Source organism: Brassica napus, chromosome C5 (assembly GCF_020379485.1).
Source record: "Brassica napus cultivar Da-Ae chromosome C5, Da-Ae, whole genome shotgun sequence".
Classification (NCBI taxonomy): Eukaryota; Viridiplantae; Streptophyta; class Magnoliopsida; order Brassicales; family Brassicaceae; genus Brassica; species Brassica napus.
In genome coordinates, this window is record NC_063448.1 from 12,645,960 (window position 1) to 12,666,457 (window position 20,498).

General features: G+C 35.2%; 2 protein-coding genes and 1 long non-coding RNA gene across 4 annotated transcripts; 1 reads left to right on the forward strand and 2 right to left on the reverse strand.

Annotated features, from left to right (window-relative positions):
• On the reverse strand, positions 1 to 7,203 carry LOC111210832. 2 transcript variants are annotated; one of them, XR_002662091.2, is made up of 9 exons: positions 3,204 to 7,203; positions 2,794 to 2,933; positions 2,633 to 2,681; positions 2,408 to 2,535; positions 2,062 to 2,293; positions 1,864 to 1,971; positions 1,660 to 1,785; positions 1,049 to 1,195; positions 2 to 967 (listed from the first exon to the last, which is right to left on the reverse strand). It is a non-coding gene; the product is annotated as an uncharacterized LOC111210832 (long non-coding RNA). The 2 variants fall into 2 exon arrangements; XR_002662090.2 differs by having other exon boundaries at positions 1 to 967; positions 2,062 to 2,535.
• A 5,030-nt stretch (positions 7,204 to 12,233) lies between these two features.
• LOC106447806 lies at positions 12,234 to 13,356 on the reverse strand. The gene is made up of 2 exons (XM_013889770.1): positions 13,129 to 13,356; positions 12,234 to 13,025 (listed from the first exon to the last, which is right to left on the reverse strand). Exons 1-2 carry the CDS (start codon positions 13,354 to 13,356, stop codon positions 12,234 to 12,236), a joined length of 1,020 nt encoding a protein of 339 aa, XP_013745224.1.
• Positions 13,357 to 18,920: 5,564 nt separating this feature from the next.
• Positions 18,921 to 19,870, forward strand: LOC106445088. The gene has a single exon (XM_013886584.3). It carries the CDS (start codon positions 18,943 to 18,945, stop codon positions 19,666 to 19,668), a length of 726 nt encoding a protein of 241 aa, XP_013742038.2. The 5' UTR covers positions 18,921 to 18,942; the 3' UTR covers positions 19,669 to 19,870.
• The last annotated feature ends 628 nt before the right edge of the window (positions 19,871 to 20,498 follow it).

Sequence of the window (20,498 nt, forward strand, 5' to 3'; positions counted from 1 at the left end):
TATATAAAATGTAAATATTGTTAATTTATTATTTAACCGCTGTTGCATTTGGTAGTTAACCAGTCGTAAATATCCCGTAAACGTAACAATTTCTAACCGCAGAACCAGTCGTACAAATCTCTTAAAACCGTTAGAAACCGCAACCACCCGCAACCGCTGCGTTTGAACCAGTCAGGCACTGAATCCATGATTATTGTGCTGCATTTTTTTTTAGTATGTGTATATTGTAAATTAAGACTTGGACTTCTTTTTCCAGATTATTTCATTTAAGTTTACTGTTATGATTGATTAAATTATCGCGAGCTTGTGATGGATTGCAGTTTCCAGATTATACAGTTCTATTAAAAAGTAGGTTCACAATTTGGTGCTGGAATTGCGAGCGACATAACTATAGCTTACTTGTTAAACTACATACATCAATGCTACAGTGTTAGCTGCACTCTTACAAAAAATCTCAGTGACATCTCATAACAACCAATGTTACAGTTTTTTTTAGAAAAAAATTGCTGGTATTTCCCAGTACGTGTACGACGTTTTCCATGGAGGAGCCAGCCTTTCGCTTCTCCTAAATTTTGTTATTCCACTACATAGAGTCAGAGTATATGTTAAAGATCAAACGAATTATTTTTCCTTGTTACTACGACAACCTTAAGGAAAGATTAAAGAAATAGCCGGTAGAAGGGGTTTAAATTCAGGAAACAGTAGACAAAGTGAAAGTGAAAACATTAAAAGCAGAAATGCGATAGAGTTGAGGTTTTCCAATTTGAAGTTAGGTTCTTCGTAGGCAGTGAAGTTAAAAAATGTGTGGCTTCTTCCCTTCATCCACTCCACCTGAGACAGGTTCAACATGTGGAAGAGCAGACTCAGCAGCACTTCCGTCAAGTATTCCAACATCATCTCCCTCAGCTGTTTTCTCAGGGGATCCAATTATAAACCCATCAGCAGGGGTTAATTTTCACCGCTCTAGCTGCAAGCATGTCATCACCAGGATGGTTATTATCTCCATGTAGATTAACAAAATATAGGCAGGGACACGTAAATGACTTACAAAGCATGGGATGAGTTCTAATGCGCTCTCTGCGGCTATGAATTTAGTACGTGTGCATTAAGTCAGCCATGGTTAGACAACAAAATTCCTGGACACCCCCATATTTGGTTGTAGAACAACTTGAGGCCCTTCTTATTGATGCACTTCCTAATGAAAATAAATGGTGAACGGCCAGGGACGTTAGAATGATAATAGGCTGCTTAAAAAATTTGAGACATAAATATGTAATACGTACTCAAGGATGTTTTGGTTAGCTACAGTCTTTGTTGATATAAAAATGTCATAGATGTAACTTTTAGGAAAAGAAGACATTAAAGCATAATAAACCCAAAGTATGAAGGGAGTAAACCACAATCGTATATATATTGCATATCAATCAATGTGTACATTTGTCACCAATCTCTCACATTCCTCATGATCCATTGAATCATCTAAATATAATAAAGCCTATAAACTTATAATAAAAATAGGAAATTCGACTCTACTAAACTTTTCCAATACAGACGAATCAAAGAGAATGATATCCAAAGATTAAAATGATGCTTAAAGTCGAGTTTGTACGACAAACTAAACAATTTAAATTGTTGATTAGTTCTTTAAAAATTTATTACCTCCATTAACTTTAGACTGATATTAGTAGCAACAGTAATCTTTGGCTCCAAACCAAATGCCAATAATTTATCATGTAGGAGGGTTGCTAAGTTGTCAAAACACTCACACAAACAGTTGTTTCGCTTCTGTGTGAGAAAAGTGAACAAACAATCAATCATTGATCACACATAACTAAACTCAGCTTCTAGTGATTTAACGCTTACATAGTACTTCATATGTATACACCTGTCAAGATGCAAGTTATGCGTTCTGTGGTCTTTTGTCTCATTGTTGAAAATCCCTTTGATGCCCCCTCACTTCACTAACCACAGCTGCAGCGTAACAATGGTAGAGAAAGTAGTTCTCGTTGGGAACAGAGATAATGAATATAAACACGGTGTTTCAAAAGGTTTGAGACAAACCTGGTAAATCGGTATTAAATGTGTGCAAGCATGAGCCGCTGGTCATAAGCAAGGAACCTAAACATCTCATCAGGAACATGGTTGATGGTTGCTACTATTTTAATGAATTTTGTTTGCTTCGTGTATAGCAATGAGGGAGTCTGAGACTTTAAAGTTTGGTTGCTAATTGTTACATCGCACCCTCTCTTAGGAGGTGGTGGAACGTGTTGAGTCGACGGGCACTAATGGAGGACTGAATAAGGGTTGCATGCGATCAACAGAAGGAACCATATATAAGGAAGTAAGTAATAATTGTAGACTAAAATGAAAAGAAAGCAACTCAAATTGCAATTGGGAAACGAAACACCTTTTCATCAACCAAGTCCATGTCGACGCCCATCAGCTCACCTCCCTTCTTCACATTTTTTGCCTCCCAAAAACGCAGAACCCGTGGAACAACAGTCTGCCTTCAGCCCTTCACCGTACTGCTTTCTACTGGAGAAAAAAACTGACAATTGGTCATTGGTAGAAAAATATAGGCAACGTCCTCAGTGTTCAGATAAGACTAACATCAAAATCATTATGGAAGTACCTAAGGCAAGAGTGGATGTATTGTTTCCCTTTAGTGGCTTCATCTAGAGCTGCAAATTCATACAACACAAGAAAAGCAGTTCAAGTTGATTGTTCATTTATAAACAGAAAACTGAATCTATTGCTTTAAGGCCTTAATAAGAGTATTGTTTTTAATCTTACCGGTTTCCTGAAGGCGTCTTGCAACATCTCCAAAGCAACTCATATGATGAACTGGGCTTCCAGACTTCCAGTAGAATATAACACCATCAAAGAGCCCTCATTAGCTACACAAACAAAGAACTTTAAGCAAATAGGCCATCCTGTGAAAAAAAGAAACAGCTTTTAGATCACAGATAGATCAAAAGCAACAGACTTGTCAATGTTTTCATGGTAGACTTCTCAAGAATCACGCTGTCTAGTTCACCATATTAAAAAATAAAACTATACCACACCAACAATTAATCAGAGGGGCTGAATCGTTACGACAGTGGAACTGAATCTTAACGAACATAAATCTAGCACTTTAGGAAGTTGATGGGTCAGTGGAATTGAGTCGTAAAAAAATAAATATGAGGAAGTCAATGTCATACCTGCTCATCGATCAGAAGGAGCTCTACGGCGATTAGTGGTTTCAGCTGCTCTTAATGCTAGGTTTCGATCTTGATAGGATTTAGGTTTAGACGAAGCCATCTATACAGGAGGAGGATGAACGGAAGTTGGAACGAAACCAGCCAGAAGGTATAGAAAGCATCATTGATTAATAGGGGGTTACAGAGATGGAAGATAGAGCGATTACAGAGAATCGAGAAGTTGAAGATGAATTGGAATTGTGGGGCTCGACGTGGCCATGATAATTTTTTTGGAAACCACACTGAGGCCCGGTTTATCTAGACAACGCTTCTGACATGGCAAAAAAAGCGTTTTTTATTGGTTGATTTTTTGTGAGGACGTGGACATCCTCTCCATGGATTATATCCTGATTTTAGTATTGTATTGATTAACATGTTATTAGAGTGGTGACGTCGTACTTATGTATGTTAAAGTCGTACGAGTGTCACTGAAAATTAATTACACTAATGTATTGAATTGTTATAGTTTGACGTTATCGAGAAGAATATTATAATAGTAAGCTGAAGGGATTTTATCATTTGTTTACGATAGGCCATATACAAAAGAAAAAGTGAGCAAGTTGATATATAGAAAATTAGTAGTAAGAGCCGTGTGGAATCTGAAAGGCTGCGATTCTCTACCACCGTTAAGAGACGGGTGTTCATTACTTTTTTATGGTATCTTATTCAACCTCATATTAGACCTAATAATCACCTGTATCGAATAATTTACAAATTCTTACGTATACAAGTTTAATGAATTACGTTTTAATGTTAATGAAATTATTTATTAGACTAATTTACATGCAAAACCATCGTTATTGTAACTAAGGATATGATTAACCTTGGTCTCTTGCCCGGAGTTTTTAACTTATGATTTGCCAATTTTTTTTTTAAAACATTTTTTGGCTAAAAGACGGTTCTTATATTTTTTATTTAAGAGGCGATTCTTAGTTTTTCTTAATTAAAATCTAAAAAAAGTTAAAAACTGTCTCGGCTAAGGAACTCCGGTTAAGAGACGAATTAATGATGGTCAAAGTTATCTCAAAACGAACGATATTTTTGGTCAAAGGAATAGTATAGAGTTTTGCGGCCAAGATAGGGGCCGGCTGAGGCAACGAGTGAGGGCACTTCAGACTTTCCAGAGGTCGGACTCATAACTAGTTGCACATCCTCGTCACTATGAAAACGACACGTGTCAATTGAAACCACTGAACCCATGACACGTTTGTAGGAGGGGGACCACGTGAGACCTTGTGTAGGAGTTATCTTGTTCAGTCTCCCAAGACGTTAAGCAATATTAATGGGAACGCTAACGACACGACAAGTGGTCAAGATAAGGGTTTGTAATAGTATTTTATTAATACTTTCAACTGTCTATACTTCATCATGTCGTGCGATTTGTGATATTTTGCAACTTTTGGAACGGAGTATGATAGTACGACATAAAACAGTTATGAAAACAGTGTTAGCAAAAGATAAAGTTAACATAGACAAGGGATGTAAGATATAGCTGATGAAATATCTGAAACTAAATACTTTAGCATTATGATGATAGCTGAAATATCCACAGAACATATAAATATGCTGCTCACCTATACCAAAATAGTTGTATGGTTCAAATTTGATTGAATATAAAACACCTAAAAGAGACGAGAGGGAAACTAAACAGCGCAAAACCTTGTAAACAATTAGAAAGGATAAGTTACGATTTCCCTAAGGCTCTTATTCGTGGAACTCACTAATTAAGTACTACTTTTAGACGGTGTTGGTGATATTGTCTTATAGTATCAGTTGCAGTAACCTATCATATTTTTAAAATTATTTTCAGGATGATGTTTAGTTACCCACTTCATACAATGGGCACACTACAAAAGGTAGGCACGGACGATAGCTTTCAGCACAGAGACAGATACAGACACACACACATATAAATATAACCTTGTGATATGTATTTATGCTTATATCTTAATTAATCTTCTTATACGCTAAGATCATTTATGGTCCGTGGGTTTCTATTTTCTAAGAGGTTCACAAAATATATCAGCTAATTCTATAGACCACGCCGAATTCGTTTTATACGCCACAGGAAATATATGTGTACCTTTATATTGACAGTAATGTGTTATACATCTGTATCATAAAAAAAACTAGTTTCAACAGTGAATACAAACATCAAGTCTGTAAAGTTATGTTTGTGGCCCGAGAATTTGCTATTATAGACGAAAAGTTTTTTTTCCCTTGGATAAAACAAAGACAATCGATCAATTTCATAAGAATCATCTTCTACCGTTACAAGAACGCTTGCATAAACTTATAGTATAAACTGTTCGTCTATAAACTACATCGAGTACTATAAATCAAACGAGGTCCAAATAAATTCTAGAGCTATTAGCCTATAGGGTCTATAAATTTTATCTGCGGATTTTTTTTTTTTTTTTTTTTATCAAACAAACATGCTTCGTTCCACATTCGGATTGACTCTCCATCACCCATTACCCAGCTTAGTCCTTTCGAAAGGATTTCTCTTCCTGCCGGTATGCTTCGCCAGCCGTGAAAGGCTGTGGCTGGGATTGGACACTATGAAGGACTGGTTCCGAGCGTATTTACCCAATAAAACCTGAGTTAGCAGTGACTGTGGTTCCTTGATCAATCTCCATCCTATCTTTGCAAGCAGAGCATCATTAAAGGTTTCAATATCTCGAAAGCCGAGATCCCCTCATATTTCGGCAATGTCATTGTGTCCCAAGAGATCCAACACATATTTTTCTTTTCCGGATTAGCATCCCACCAGAAGGTGTAAGGAGTGACCGTATCTGCGGAGATATCTTTTTAAGGAAGTTAACATAAAAAGGCATATGATGATGATTGGCTGGAAACACAAACACACAACACTTCTGCAACGGCTGAAAACAACGCACGTGTTTGAGATGTTAAACTGAAAATTAGAAGATAATAAACAAATCAAGAACCAAAGGAGGAAACACGATCGAGATACCGAGACATGCATGAAGGTAATCAGTTATCGTTTATTGGTAGTTTATATGTAAGGCCATTGTTTGGGCCAGATAATTACTGGGCCCTTAGGAGCCCGATTTATGGCTCCTCCAATATGATGAACATGTTTAGAAAAGACCGTGAGTGAGGTGAGGTATCATCACGAATTTATATAGGCAGAATTATGAATACTTTTGGTAAAGGAACAAGACTTGGAAGAGGTCCTGTACACACAAGAATTATATATGCCATCTTGTTTTTATTTTAGTAATAGTTTAATTTGTTTCGATGATGTATAGTTGTTAATAACTTCGAATTTGTCGGGCAAACATGTGAACATCGACACTTAATCATACGACATATCGCGTTTGACATTGATTTTATGTCCCCTAATTATGAATTTTAAAACTGCATATTCATCATATCGATTTGGTTCATGTGAAGAAGATCTTCTCTCGTGTGGATTTCTTGTGAATAGTTTTATGCACACGAAGTTGCTGGAACAACGTGAGAACATGATCTTTAGACTTTAGTCATCGGACAGGTGTGACCGTATTGGCTCCTCACACACTGACACACAAGTAAAATCACTTATTATCATACACACATGTTCATACCAGTGTTACACATTTAAGCAATTGATCTTTCCAAATAAACAAATATCGAACAAAATAAAATAGATTTATGGATCTTACAATCAATCTTCTTTATTTAAATTCATAGCTTAAACTTTTTGGCTATCTGTTATATCTTATATATTAAAACATAAGTCACAACCTTGATTTATGTGTGATTTTTTAAAAAAATGGACCTAGTGAACTTATTCCTAAAAAGTCAAGTTACATTTAATCTATAATCTTATCATTTAAATTTTGGGCCTACCAGAAATTTTTATTGGGCTATCAATAATTAAATTTAAAAAATAAATGATCCATTGAATTTATAGATAGTATAAATTAAATAGATATAATTTAATGTTGTAATACTATACCTCCATATGTTAAATATTTAAATATTTATCGATGTTAACTTTTAAAATTATAAAAAAAAATTTAAAAATAACAAAAATTATATTATCTAACAATGATTAATCTTTACTACCTTAAACCAATGAGAACAAATTTTAAACTATATAGTTTATTTTAAAAAATAAACAAAAACTAAATGTTTAATTATTTACTCGATAATATAAATCTATGAAGCGAAAATTTTTATTTTTTAAAAACTTTCTAAATTTGTGAAATATTACAGTATCTTTGAATATGACAATAAAACAATATTTTACTAATCTTTATATATATAGTTACGATTTTAATAATGAAATAATAATCTGAAAAAATATATATAGAAGAAGATACAAATACATGTAAAAGTTTAAAACAATCTATTCTTTAAAAATATATCGTAAACTTATTATGTTTTAAAAATTGATAGACATATATATTATAATATATACTAATTTAGAATTGAAAACAAAATATTTATATAAAAATAAATGAAAACAAAAATCCGCGCGAGATCTAGTAAGATACTTAAAACTTTATTTTTGGTGGCGTCAGAGATTTCATGTGCTGTTAAAAACAAAAATGTGACTGGCCATTAATAGTTGCAGCTAAATTATTTTATTTAGATCTTTGTTGATATCATTTTTTTTTTTTTTGCATATCAAAAGAGAGCTACAACATCAAGATTACATCAACAAGAGCAGAGGCTAAATCACAACACCCTAATGATCTAGGGAGCTAGCCAAAAACATTCGAAAGCCATCTAGAAAAACCTCTAGCCACATAGGATTGAAACCTAACATCAAGAGCTGCACTATCAGCTATAAGCCTAGCTCCTCTGTTAGCTTCAAACGGCACAAAAGTCACTTTCCATCTCAAAAATTCACTAAGTAACCTACTAATCTCCACCACTTTAAATTTGAAAGAAGGTCAAGTGTTTGGTCTGTTGATGGCATTTACCAACTTTCCTCCTTCAAAAGCAAAGTGTACTTTCAAACGCTTATGGGCCAACATGCTTTCAATTGCCCAAGCTAAACTTAAGAAGTACGCTTCATCTTTGGATCCCACCGCTCCAAAAAAATGACGACTATGGAGCAGGACTTCCCTTCGCACATTACTCAGAACCCAAGCAACCCCTGCTACTTTTTTCTTCTTCGACCATTTCATACCAATGTTACATTTCAGTTCATCATCATCCACATGCCTCCATTCCTCTTCATTTTGCCTTGGAATGAGGTTACTTTCTTCAGCTATTCCCGACTCCATGTTTTGAGCTAGAAGCCAAAGCTCTGTTACTTCTCTAGCTTTTTTTACATGTCTGGTCTCCATCGAAAAGAAATCCGTCAAACAACAAACAATTCCGATATTTCCATAGATACCAAAGTGTCCAAGGAAAGCTTTTTGTTGCTTCTCTCTGATTCCTGTCATCTGACCATCTTCAAATCAGATAATTCATATTTTCAAAAACTGATTCCTCATTAAACCCTCCTCTCGGCGACGGGAACCCTGACAATGCCCACACTTGCCTAGCCAGAGTGCATGAGAAAAGGACATGGTTAATGGATTCACCTTCCCTCCCACAGGTTTGGCAAAACAAATCACACTTCATTCCTCGGCTTTTGAGATTATCAAATACCGAAAGTGCATTTGATATTTCCTTCCAGATGAAAACTTTTATTTTTGAAGGAGCCAATAACGACCATACCCTCTTCTGCAAATGATTTAAAGAAGGTCTGACAGTATTGGTCGAGAGCAGCTCATGATGAAATCCTAAGAATGCTATCTCATATCCTGATCTCACTGAGTATGCACCACTTTGATTAAATCTCCAGACCCAAACATCCTTTTCTGAGACAACCGGTTGGTTTATCAACAAAATGTTGACATCACCAGGGCTGAATAAATCTTCAAGTCTCAATCGATTTCATCTTCTTCTTTGATGATCAATCAGGAGTTACACCTGAAGATTAACATCAAAACATCTTTGTCTTCGCCCAGGGGGTCTGTAAATCCCTTCATCTTCTAGCCAAGCTTCAGACCAGACCATGGTAATTCTCCCATCACCAATCGAATGTTTCAATCCTTTTAACAACATTTCACATCCATACAATAGACTTCTCCAGGCGTATGACGGTTTACTTCCAAGTGACGATGTGATCAGAGAATCATTCTCATAATATTTTTCTTTTAAGACCTAAGCCAAAAGACTGTCCTGGAAATGGAGAATTCTCCAAGTCTGTCTAGCTAATAAAGCTTGGTTGAAACAACCCAAATCCTGGAATCCCAGTCCTCTCTCTTATTTTGATAAACACAATTTATCCTAACTCAACCAGTGTATTTTCCTTTTATGCTCCACATTACTCCACCAGAAGCTTGCCATGATGTTTTGTAAGCTTGAGATGATTGCCTTTGAGATTTTATATACTGACATAGCATGAACTGGTAGAACTGCTGCAACTGCCTTAATCAATACCTATTTTCCCCCTTGTGAAAGTGATCTTGCATGCCACCCGAGACCTTTTTAGACATTCTCTCTTTAAGGTCAGAGAAAGATTTAACCCTAGATCCAATTAAGACTTCAGGTAATCCCAAACGCTGCTTCACTTTGGTTTTATTTTCTTCCAAAACTCCCTTACCAAAGATAATAGATGACTTCGCCAGATTGATCATCTGACCAGTAACATCTTCATACCGTGAAAGGATGCCATGTAGCGCACTGCTTTGCATACAAAAAGGCAGTCATCCACAAACAGCATATGCGTAACAGAAAGATCCTCAATTCCAAACTTCATTCCTTCAATCTTTCCTTCTCTTTTTGCTTTTGTTAATAGATGAGTCAAGCCTTCAGTACAGAGAACAAACAACACAGGTGATAAGGGATAAATTAGCACTGAATATGTCACTGAGGAGACACACTTCATAATCCAATTGATCCATTTAATGTCAAAACCCAATACACACAGCAGAGATCGGAGATAACTCCACTCAATCATGTCATATGCCTTCGACATATCCGTTTTTACCACCATCCATACCGCAGCCTTGTCATTGACCTTCCCCAACGAGTGGATCATCTCGTGAGCAATGGTTATGTTGTCAAAAATTTACTTTTCCGTTACAAAAGGCAACACTGGCGCTTTTCTTTTTTCTCCTCCTCTCCTTGTGAATGACTTGGGAAAATCAGAGTTTCTTGTCTTCTCATACAAAACCTTGCACTTATCAGCCTTCAAGAGCCTTCTCCTGCAATATTGTACAACTCAAAGTCAAGAAGCATGTAACACAATACAGAACTATAATCAGCTATAGATTAAAGAACTACAAAATCAGACAAGGATTTCAACTTCTCTGCACCAGCTTTTCCAGCCCGTTAACCATTCAATTTCATAGTGAGTATATAGTGAGTATATAACCTCTCCTTTTCCTATCTTATACGCTCCAGGACGACAAAACCAAGACCTCCTGAATCTTCCATATGAGTCCACACCTTTTGTTTCTTTTGCAAACTTCTTTTCTCCAAGCTTTACCACTTATGTTTCAACCTTCAAATCAACTACTACCTCAAACTTTTTTACTGTCAATGTTTTCGTAGGAGAAAACCTATTCAAAACTTTGGTGAAGGATCATGCTGTAATACATATATATATATCAACAAGTCTTTAACCATAATCATTGGCTGATCCGACTAACATATTTCATCAAAGTTTGACAATCTCCACAGATTTGAAGGTTATTAACAATCCTTACTGCGGTTCCAGAAAAAATTCTAAGAAAGCCTACGTGCAAGAGCCGGTTTCCCACTAATCAAATCTTGGGGAATTCATTTTCTCTCAATGAATTTTTTGGGTTACAATATGCTAAGTAATTCTATGATGGATAATAAAATAATCATTTCTTTTGAATTCAACAGTGTTCACATCAGTTCAATGCAAGAGAAGAAGATAAAGCATAAGCGGAAAATAAAGAGAGACGAACCTCAATTCAGTATAGGATAGTTCTCAACTTATCATCATTTATAAACTCATATGTCCGCACCAAACCCTAATCCATTCTCTTAACCTCAAAGCTCACTACCAATACATAACGTTTATAACTCTTCTATGTTTTAAGAGATTTTGGAAGTATCATCAATGGATTTGCTCTGTCGCTTAAAGATGAGCACAAAGTTAACGTTTAGATTTCTGGTACATGCAAGATTTCATTGAAATCACCAAAAACACACCAACTGCCCTTCCTGCTAACTCCAATTCTACTCAGTCTTTCCCAAAGGTCTAATATTCTTTTCCATCCCGAAGGACAATACACAAAGGAGGCAAAGAAAGATATATTACCAAACTGAAAGATACAGTCTACTAAGTTCTTATTTACAGACAAAACCTTGATATTTACAAACTTCTTCCAAAAGTTAGCTAAACCCCCCCCCCCCCCGCATGACCGACCGGATCAACAGTGAAAACTCGGTCATATCCAAGCCAAACTTGTAAATCTACTAGATAATTACGACAATGCATTGTTTCCATAAGAAAAAGCACATTCAGATAATGTTTTTGACGCATTTCCTGTAAACGGGGAATTTTCAGGTTTTGAGGCCGCCCCAATCCCTGGCAATTCCAGCTCAAGATGCTTATCTTAACTTCGGTGATCCCTCATTCGGAATCACCCTTGGTTCTTTGCGCTTGGTGCTTTTATGACCTTCCTCCTCACCACTAGAACCCTTCCTCTTTGTGCCACTCTTTGATTACCCAGCTCCTGGACCATACAACTCTTGAAGAGCTGAAGAAGTATTTCCTTTTTGCTCTTATCTCTTCCTTATATACGGCCTTCATCTTGGCTTTGGTGTTTTCTTTACAACTTCGGATGTCTTAGTTACAATGTAACCAGTGTCATATTCCGTAGAGTTGAATTTGAAAGGTACATAAGCATTCCGCTTAGCATACCCTGAAGAAGACACTATGCCAATCGGCTTAGTCTGGCCTTTGTACAACACCATTTCAGATTGCGAAGACTGTAGAAACTACTGCTGAGGTCTCTCACTTCTATGAGCCTTCATAGATGAAGCCATAAGCTTTCTTTCATTAACTTTCTCATTGAATTTTGATTTGACAGAGGTATTTAAATCAAAATCAAACACCCTTCCTTTTCCTTTATCCAGCTGCTTTGTAAGCTCTGGTGCTGCTTCAAGTCGGAGCACTGTTTTTTGTAATATTGGATCCTTCTCCATCTCAGAAACCGATGACCAAACTCTATCAATGCACACAAGTTTATCGTTTTCAGTTGCCATTAAGATATAACGCCTCATCTCCTCCAAAACCTCTTGGGAGATCTTCCTTTTTCCTGATGAAGGACATATACTCACTTGATATTCACTAAGAACACCATACAAAGGATCATCCGCCTTCAGAAACAAAACTGCATCCATCTTCTCTTGGATGATTCTTTGTCTTCTTAGTAGAGCTGCATCTTTCCTTTTTTTTATCATCAATGGGCATACATCTTTCTCATGATTAAGTCGTTGACACTCATAGCATCTTTTCTGAACTCTCTCATAGTTAAAGTATAGCACTGTTGACCCTCCCTCTTTCAGATCAATCACTTTTGATTTCCTCAGGGGCTTTGAAACATTAAATCTCAACAGTACACGAACATAGTCATGCACTTGAGGCTTATCTGGATCAAAAGACACCACCTTTACTTCTCCAAGGATTTCTCCAAACGCCATAATTGCCTTTGATGTGTAGTAATTCAACGGGATGTTGTGAATCTGGACCCATATATTGATGTATTGAATGTAATCCCCCGGAGGATTCTCCACCCATCGATCAATTGCAAGAGCTCAATCATTAAACGTATGAACACCTTTCTCCAGTACCTCCAGGAGATCATGCTCATGATCAAAAATAAACTGAAACCTCTTTCGACAACGTAACTCCTCTGAATTTCCCTTGCTTTTGCCACTTCCTTGGCATATCCAGTATCAGACCCGGCATCTTCTGACAGTCTGGGTTGAGGATTCTCCCAATTAAACTCTGCGCGTTTCTCTCGCAAGATTGAAACTGGGGGAGATTGGGCAACACGAAAGGTTCATCTTCCTCCTCAAAAGACAATGCCATCATAGCTTTATCCATTGCAGGCGACATCTTGAAGCTACCGATGAAGATCTGGAAAGGAGTTCTGGATTAATCTTCCACCGCTAGCAAAAGATAAGAACAAACACTTTCCAACTTGAAGATTCGACGGAAAATAAGACTTTTTGCGGTGTTTAGTGGGATTCGTGTCACAACAAAGTCGACAACTAAGCTCTACCCACTAATAAAAGATATAATTAGCAAGAGAGAATCTAAGCCCAAACAAGGGAGTCTTTTTGTAAAGCTACATTATTTGTTGATATCTTATATACATGTTGAGGATTTTTTCATATGCTTATTCGCTAATTGTAGAAATGTACTAAACACCGACAAAAAGGAAAATTAAACATCGTTTGAAGACAAATGAGTACGATAAGTACATTTTACTTAACATCAATCAACATTTCTCTGAACATGACAGAAAGTCTAATTATTCTCCAATGTCCAATATATAGGGCTATAGACTAAACGAAAGTCCCACATGATCGATTCATATCGTGGATAATAAATGGTATTATTTAAGAGAACATTATCTGTTTAATTTATTTTGATTTTCTATAAAGTCCGATTATGGATGTTGAACATTATAATTCATAACTGAACTGAACCGAAAATTGGATCAAACTAAATATAATGATTAGAGTCTAGGTATAGCTAGATTTAATAGACTTCACTAAAACTGAACAGACTGAAAACATCAGATTTTCGGTTTTGTTGCAGTTTGTGTGTTTATGTCTAGTCTAGATATTGAAAGATGAAATACAATTGTTATTTTTGTACACTGAAAACTATGGTAAATATATATTTTCAATGTTTTTGTTTAATTGGTCAAGTTCTGGTATGTTTTTATTTTCGGGAATTTGACGTGGTCTTACCATGATTTATGAATGTTTAGTCAAAAAAAAGTTTTTGTTGCCATGTAGAAAGGCAACCTATAATTAGAATTTTAAAACTAAATTAAAATTAAAATTCCAATGACACTCTAAAAAGAGCGAGCTGAATTCTAACTAAATTGAAATAGTTTTGTCTAGAACCAAACTAACTAACTAACTCGTGTCTAAATCCAAGAAAAAAAACAAAAAGATAATAAAAACTAAAAGGGACCCGAAAACCCGCCCCTACCTAAGTAATAATAATATACATGCATGTCAAAGCCATTACTATTGTGGCGCGTTGTATACCAAAAAGAAAATGAGAATATGGTACCGTAGGTCGTAGGATGTGCGGTATTGTTTGTTTGACCGTATGTGTAAGTTCAACTCCAAACTTCAAAGTTTGGCAAGTTACTCGGTCGTCGCATTCAGAAAATGTATCAAATATTAAATGTCGAAGTTGAACTACTTCAAAATTGTTTTAGAAAATGTTCAATTTAAATCACAAGTTCTCGGTGTATATGTAGCAACGTCTACTGAATAAGTCAATGTGTCAACACGTGATGCCCGTATACATGTCAAACAGGTTTATCTATCCAGTTTCGTCCCGTACTGCAGCGGGTTAGTCGTCGAGCGGATTACAGCGGCTCTGTCCCGCGCGGGCTGCGGTCTTCAAAATGCCGGCTCAAACCCGTACCATAAAATATATTGGCCTTCGCGGGCCGTTCCACAGGACGCCTCCTTATCAAACCGCCTACTACAGTTTCTTTCGTGAATGTTCAAGTAGAAGAGTTGAAGAGAGCTCATTTAGCTTCACTAAATACTTATCAAAATCAATGCCATAAAGCTCTGTTTGTGCTGGCGTTCTTGAATTAAAAGCCTTCTTTTGTTATCATCATAAGCTTTTGTTGAGTTTAAATCTTATTGAATTGTTGTCTTTGTAATAATTTGGCGTTCAAGTGTTGTATGTCTTCATCAAACCAACTCTCTTTTTAATTATTTGGATTGCAAAAAATTCGTGAATCACTTTACCAAATTATACAAGTGACGTGATATACAACTAACTTTTCTCCTAAACAATACCATTGTAACCAAATTTAATTTAAGAAAAACACCAATTCATAGTACTGAAAACAAAACCAATCAACTTAAACAAGAAATATCACATTGTAATAAAACAATTCATAGTTGTGTGTAATAAAAAGAGAAAACCAAATCAAAACACCACCAGAGCTCGAATCGTCATCGCCGGAGCTGGAGTCGTCATCGCCGGAGCACGAATCGTCATCACCGGAGCTCGAATCATGCATCATCACCAGAACTCCTTATGTTTTCTGGGGGAAAAGTCACAAGAATCACTTTTTCTCACTCTCTTTCTCGTTTTTTTCAGGTAAAATAAGAAATGAAGAAAAAATGCGGGTCCATGTAATCTCACATGACCCGTTTCGCCCCATCCCGCAAAAGACCCAGTCCCGTAAAGACCCGTCCCGCGAGGTCCGCAATTTTGCGGGCCTAGAAAACCTCGTCCCAATACCGTACCTCGACAGTCCTTTACGGGCCAGGCCCGCGGTCCAGATCCATGATTGCCATATCTAGATGCCCGATTCATTTTAGCATATGGCTTTCGACCCGTTCGAGTTTTCCTCGTTGAGTGAAGATATTAATTAAATACATTAGGATTGAGACGGTTTCTTATATTTTGTTAAGAACTACTTTTTAAGAACTTTCTATTAATCATGGCTCCCAAAATTTTTGAATTTTTTTATATCTAAATAAGTCTCCGAATTTGTAAAAAAAATTTCAGGATTCCAAAATTTTGAAATTTTTACTAAATGATCTAGGGTCCCTAAACTTTTAGGGCTGGGTCCACGTCGAAAAAAAAAGGTACGATAAGTAGCCTATTAAGAATTATCACTGCAAGTTTTCTGTTTTCTTTTGGTTTAAGGTTAGCCGAGAAGTTATATTCCAAAAAATTCACATATATGTCCGGTAAATATTTGCTATTAATATTTGCTATTTTTAGGTAAAAATCGAAGTAGATGATTTCAAAACATATTATTTCCGAAAGTCCAGGAATTCGACAGTATCCCAAAATTCATGTGGTTTGCCCACTGCCGGTTGTTTAATCGATATATATATTATATATAAAATGAAATGAGAGATTAATGTAGTACATCTATATAAATTGATGGGTGTATTAGAAATTTTGTATTAGGTGGTCTAATTAAGTTTACGTACCAACAGACTTCTGTAACCATGAGACTTATTCTATTAGGGCATCTCCAACCCATAACACCACCATTTTGATCTGGAAACTACACAATTTTAATGTAATTCTTGAGTGAATTTTTTTTTCCAACCATAACACTAAAATTTACGCCAAAACTGTATTCTTTATTTTATATTGTTAAACTAAAACTTTATGACTACTTAATATATATAATAAATAAAATTTGTTATGTAATTATATTACACAAAAATATATCACATGTATTTTTTTTAAAAAATAAATATTTAAAATTTTAACATATAATAATATTAAAATGGTAAATTAAAATAAACTATTTCAATATATGTAACATATTGGTTTATAAATTTATTTTACTATTTTACTATTTTATATGTATTTATTTTACCACTAATAATTTTAAAATTAATATTTTATTAATAAAACATAAATTAATAATGTTTAATATTGTGAATAGTAGTATATGAACAGTGTATACCGTTGTGAATAGTAATAAACCAAATTTGGTGTGGTAGTGTAACTTTACACTAAAATAGTATGATTTTTTCGGTTGGTTTGGAGAGATTTTGGTGTAAATACTACACTAAAATAGCGTTTTGCGCTAATTATTTTTCTTTAAAAAAAAAATATTTCATACACCAAAAATAGCAAAACTCATTATTTAGTGGGGGAACATTTGTTTAATTGTTTAAGCAAGAGTAAAGGTTGTAATGATGTGGTGATGACTTCGTACGTGCATGAAAATAGTAATTTAAAATAAATTACGATATCTGTTTCAATAAAATAAAAATCTGCATGGGTAAAATAAATTACCGTATAGTTGACTTGTACGTTACAGTTTACATATTTATATGCAAGTTGCGATATACAGTATTTTTTTGAACAGCGTTGCCGATATACACAGTAATACAGACTTTCTCAGGTCACTTCTTATGACTAGCGAGTACGCGACCAGGAGTCGCGTGACGCGTACCACGTCATTGCTGACTTAGTTTTTCAATTTTGTATGTTTTTCTTGAAATTAAACTGGTCCGATACAGATTTAAAAAAAAAAGGTAACAACAGTCATCAAATTCAAAAGAAGAGGCTGATAAGAGGTATTGCTATGCATAAGCACAAGTATAGTATAATTACTTATACGATCTGTATATGTGGGTAAACTTTTGAATGCGTGTTGTATGAAATAAATATTCAGTATTTATAGAAACTAAATAACTCATCAAGAGAAATAAATAATTGGGAGTAATTAGGGCATGCAAAAAGCAAAGTTAATTAGCTGATGACTTGGGAGGCACATCGTAATTAAAGATGAGAGAATTAGCTCAATATACATAAATGGTGTCAAAATTAGAAATCTATACATGATTTAACACATGTGTAAATTGTTCTACATTTTTTACCTTAGATTTCCAAAAATACATTTCCTCTTACACATTCTTACACATTCTTACACTCTCTTTTCTCTTACACATTCTTACACTCTCTTTCTTCTTATATTCTCTTTCCTCCTATACTTTTACATTCACATTCACTTTATTAATCTCAATTTAGAAAATTTACGAGCATATGAAAACAAAAATTGGGGGATCTTTCAAACTGTCTAACAACAACGACAACACGTAAATGTTTCAACTAATGTAATTTGTAACCGCTAAGATATATTGTTATATATGATCTAAGATAACATGTATCAAATAACAAATTATATATCAGCTACCATAACATGTACCAAGTAATAAACAATCTATCAATTTTTTTATACCAAATTATATATCAGGTAACAAAACATATACCAGATAACAAATATTTTATCAGATAACAAGGAGTCTATGTAGCAGGTAACATAACATATATCAGGTAACAAATATTTTATCAGATAACAACAAGTCTGTGTACCATGTAACAAAATAATTTATCTGCTAACAAACAATTTATCAAAAAATGTATCAACTCTCAAATCATGTATCTACCAATTTATTAAGTAACAAACCATGTATGAAAAATGTATACTAGAATCGAGACTAATAAACAAACATATTTTGGAATTACTAACATGACTTATTTCCTTAATGTTTACGTTTTTCCAGAAAAAAATAGAAGAGTTAAATCAATTGGTTTATTTGCCGGATAAAAACATAATTTTCTGACTTCTAGTCTGACACTTACCAGATAGTGCACGTGAATCGAGTTATAAGCTAGAGGGTAAAATTGTAAACGAAATTATTTTGGTCACCATGGTAGATCGCAAATTATGGTTGTTTCTAGGTATAGGGACGCCGATTATCTCATTAAAGATTTAGAAAATATTAAGTGTCCTTTTACTATAAGACAGACAACTGACAAAGCTAGGGGACGTAACCTACGTGTCATCTAACGTACGGTTAAAACTGTAACCGGATGAATAATTCCAAATTGATAAAACCGGTTTAGATAACTCAGCTTTGTCTTCGTCTTCCTTCTTCTATATATAAGCAGACTATGACCAACTCTGCTCTACGCGTCGTATCTTCATTCGTGAATCTTTCTTTGTCTCAAACTTCTTCTTCAAGTTTTCTCACATCAATCGCAATGGGAATCTGCGTGTCGTTTCACCGGAGAGACTCCGATTCTCCCCCGACGGTGAAGATCGTGTCGGTTAACGGCGATCTCCGGGAATACCATGTTCCGGTGCTAGCGTCTCAGGTCCTGGAAGCAGAATCAGCCGCTGCTTCGTCTTCGTCGTCTTCCTCTAGGCCTTCCTCTTACTTCATCTGCGATTCGGATTCTCTCCTCTACGACGACTTCATACCGGCGATCAAGCTCGAAGAGCCGCTTCAGGCTGAGCAGATCTACTTCGTTCTTCCAGTCTCCAAGCGGCAGAACCGTCTTACGGCGTCGGACATGGCGGCTCTCGCCGTTAAAGCAAGCGTCGCGATACAAAGCTCCGCTGGGAAAGAGTCTCGCCGGCGTAAGAAAGTTAGAATCTCTCCGATCATGATGCTGACTCAGCCTAACGATAACGCTGTTAACGGAAAACCAAGCGAGTCGACGGTTCCGAAGGGAAGACCCTTACCGAATAAAACGACACCGTTTAAAGCTTCGAGCGGTTACAACCGGTCCGGTTCGGTACGTAGCTTGAAAAGATATACTTCTAAACGAGCAAAGTTGGCGGTTCGATCCTTTAGGCTCAAACTTTCAACTATCTACGAAGGCACCGTGGTGTAGGTTTTGATTTTTGCAAGGAACAAACAAATCAGGAAATAATTGAAATCAGTATTAGAAGCATAATAGTTCTTGCAGTTTTTTTTTTTGTTGTTGTTACAAACTGATGATATAATCTTTTTCCTTTTTGCTACTTTGATTGTTTGTTTGTTTGAATATTGTATATTTTGGGTCACGTATATGTTACCAAACAAATTGAATATGATTGGCGATGTTTCTATAATCAGACAAGCCTAATTAATAACCATACTCAAGGCTAATAAGTTATAAACCGGAAGTGGTTGGGTTGCCTTGTATGATGGGATGTAGAAAACATTACGTGAAACGTATAATCAAACGCCTTAACTTATTTAAGCTGAATAGGTTTGGTGGGGTATAAGCTACAATCAAGGAGAGATTACTAATTAAATATTTCCAAAGTTTACTATGTATTTATTCAAACTTTGAAATTATGTGCTATTCAATTATAGGATTCAAAGAATCTCATAATATTTTATATTACTGATTATAATATTTTAAAGGATAAAGTTATGGTATGACTTTATATCGTCGATCAGCTAGCAAATCAAAATCATTCATTAATGATTACATTTAAATGATTTAATCTTATTATATAAAGCTTAGTTCTTTAGAATTGCTAATTAACATGATCGCGACACATGTCAATTATATATTTAGTGACATGGGTTAATCTATCTCATAATTAAAAATATATATACTAATATATTAACAAAAACGAATTTTATTAAAAAATTAATTGTAAATATTATTTAATAGTAATTTTTATTTTTTAAAATCCTAATAAAAAAATAATTGCAAAAAATTATTTGATA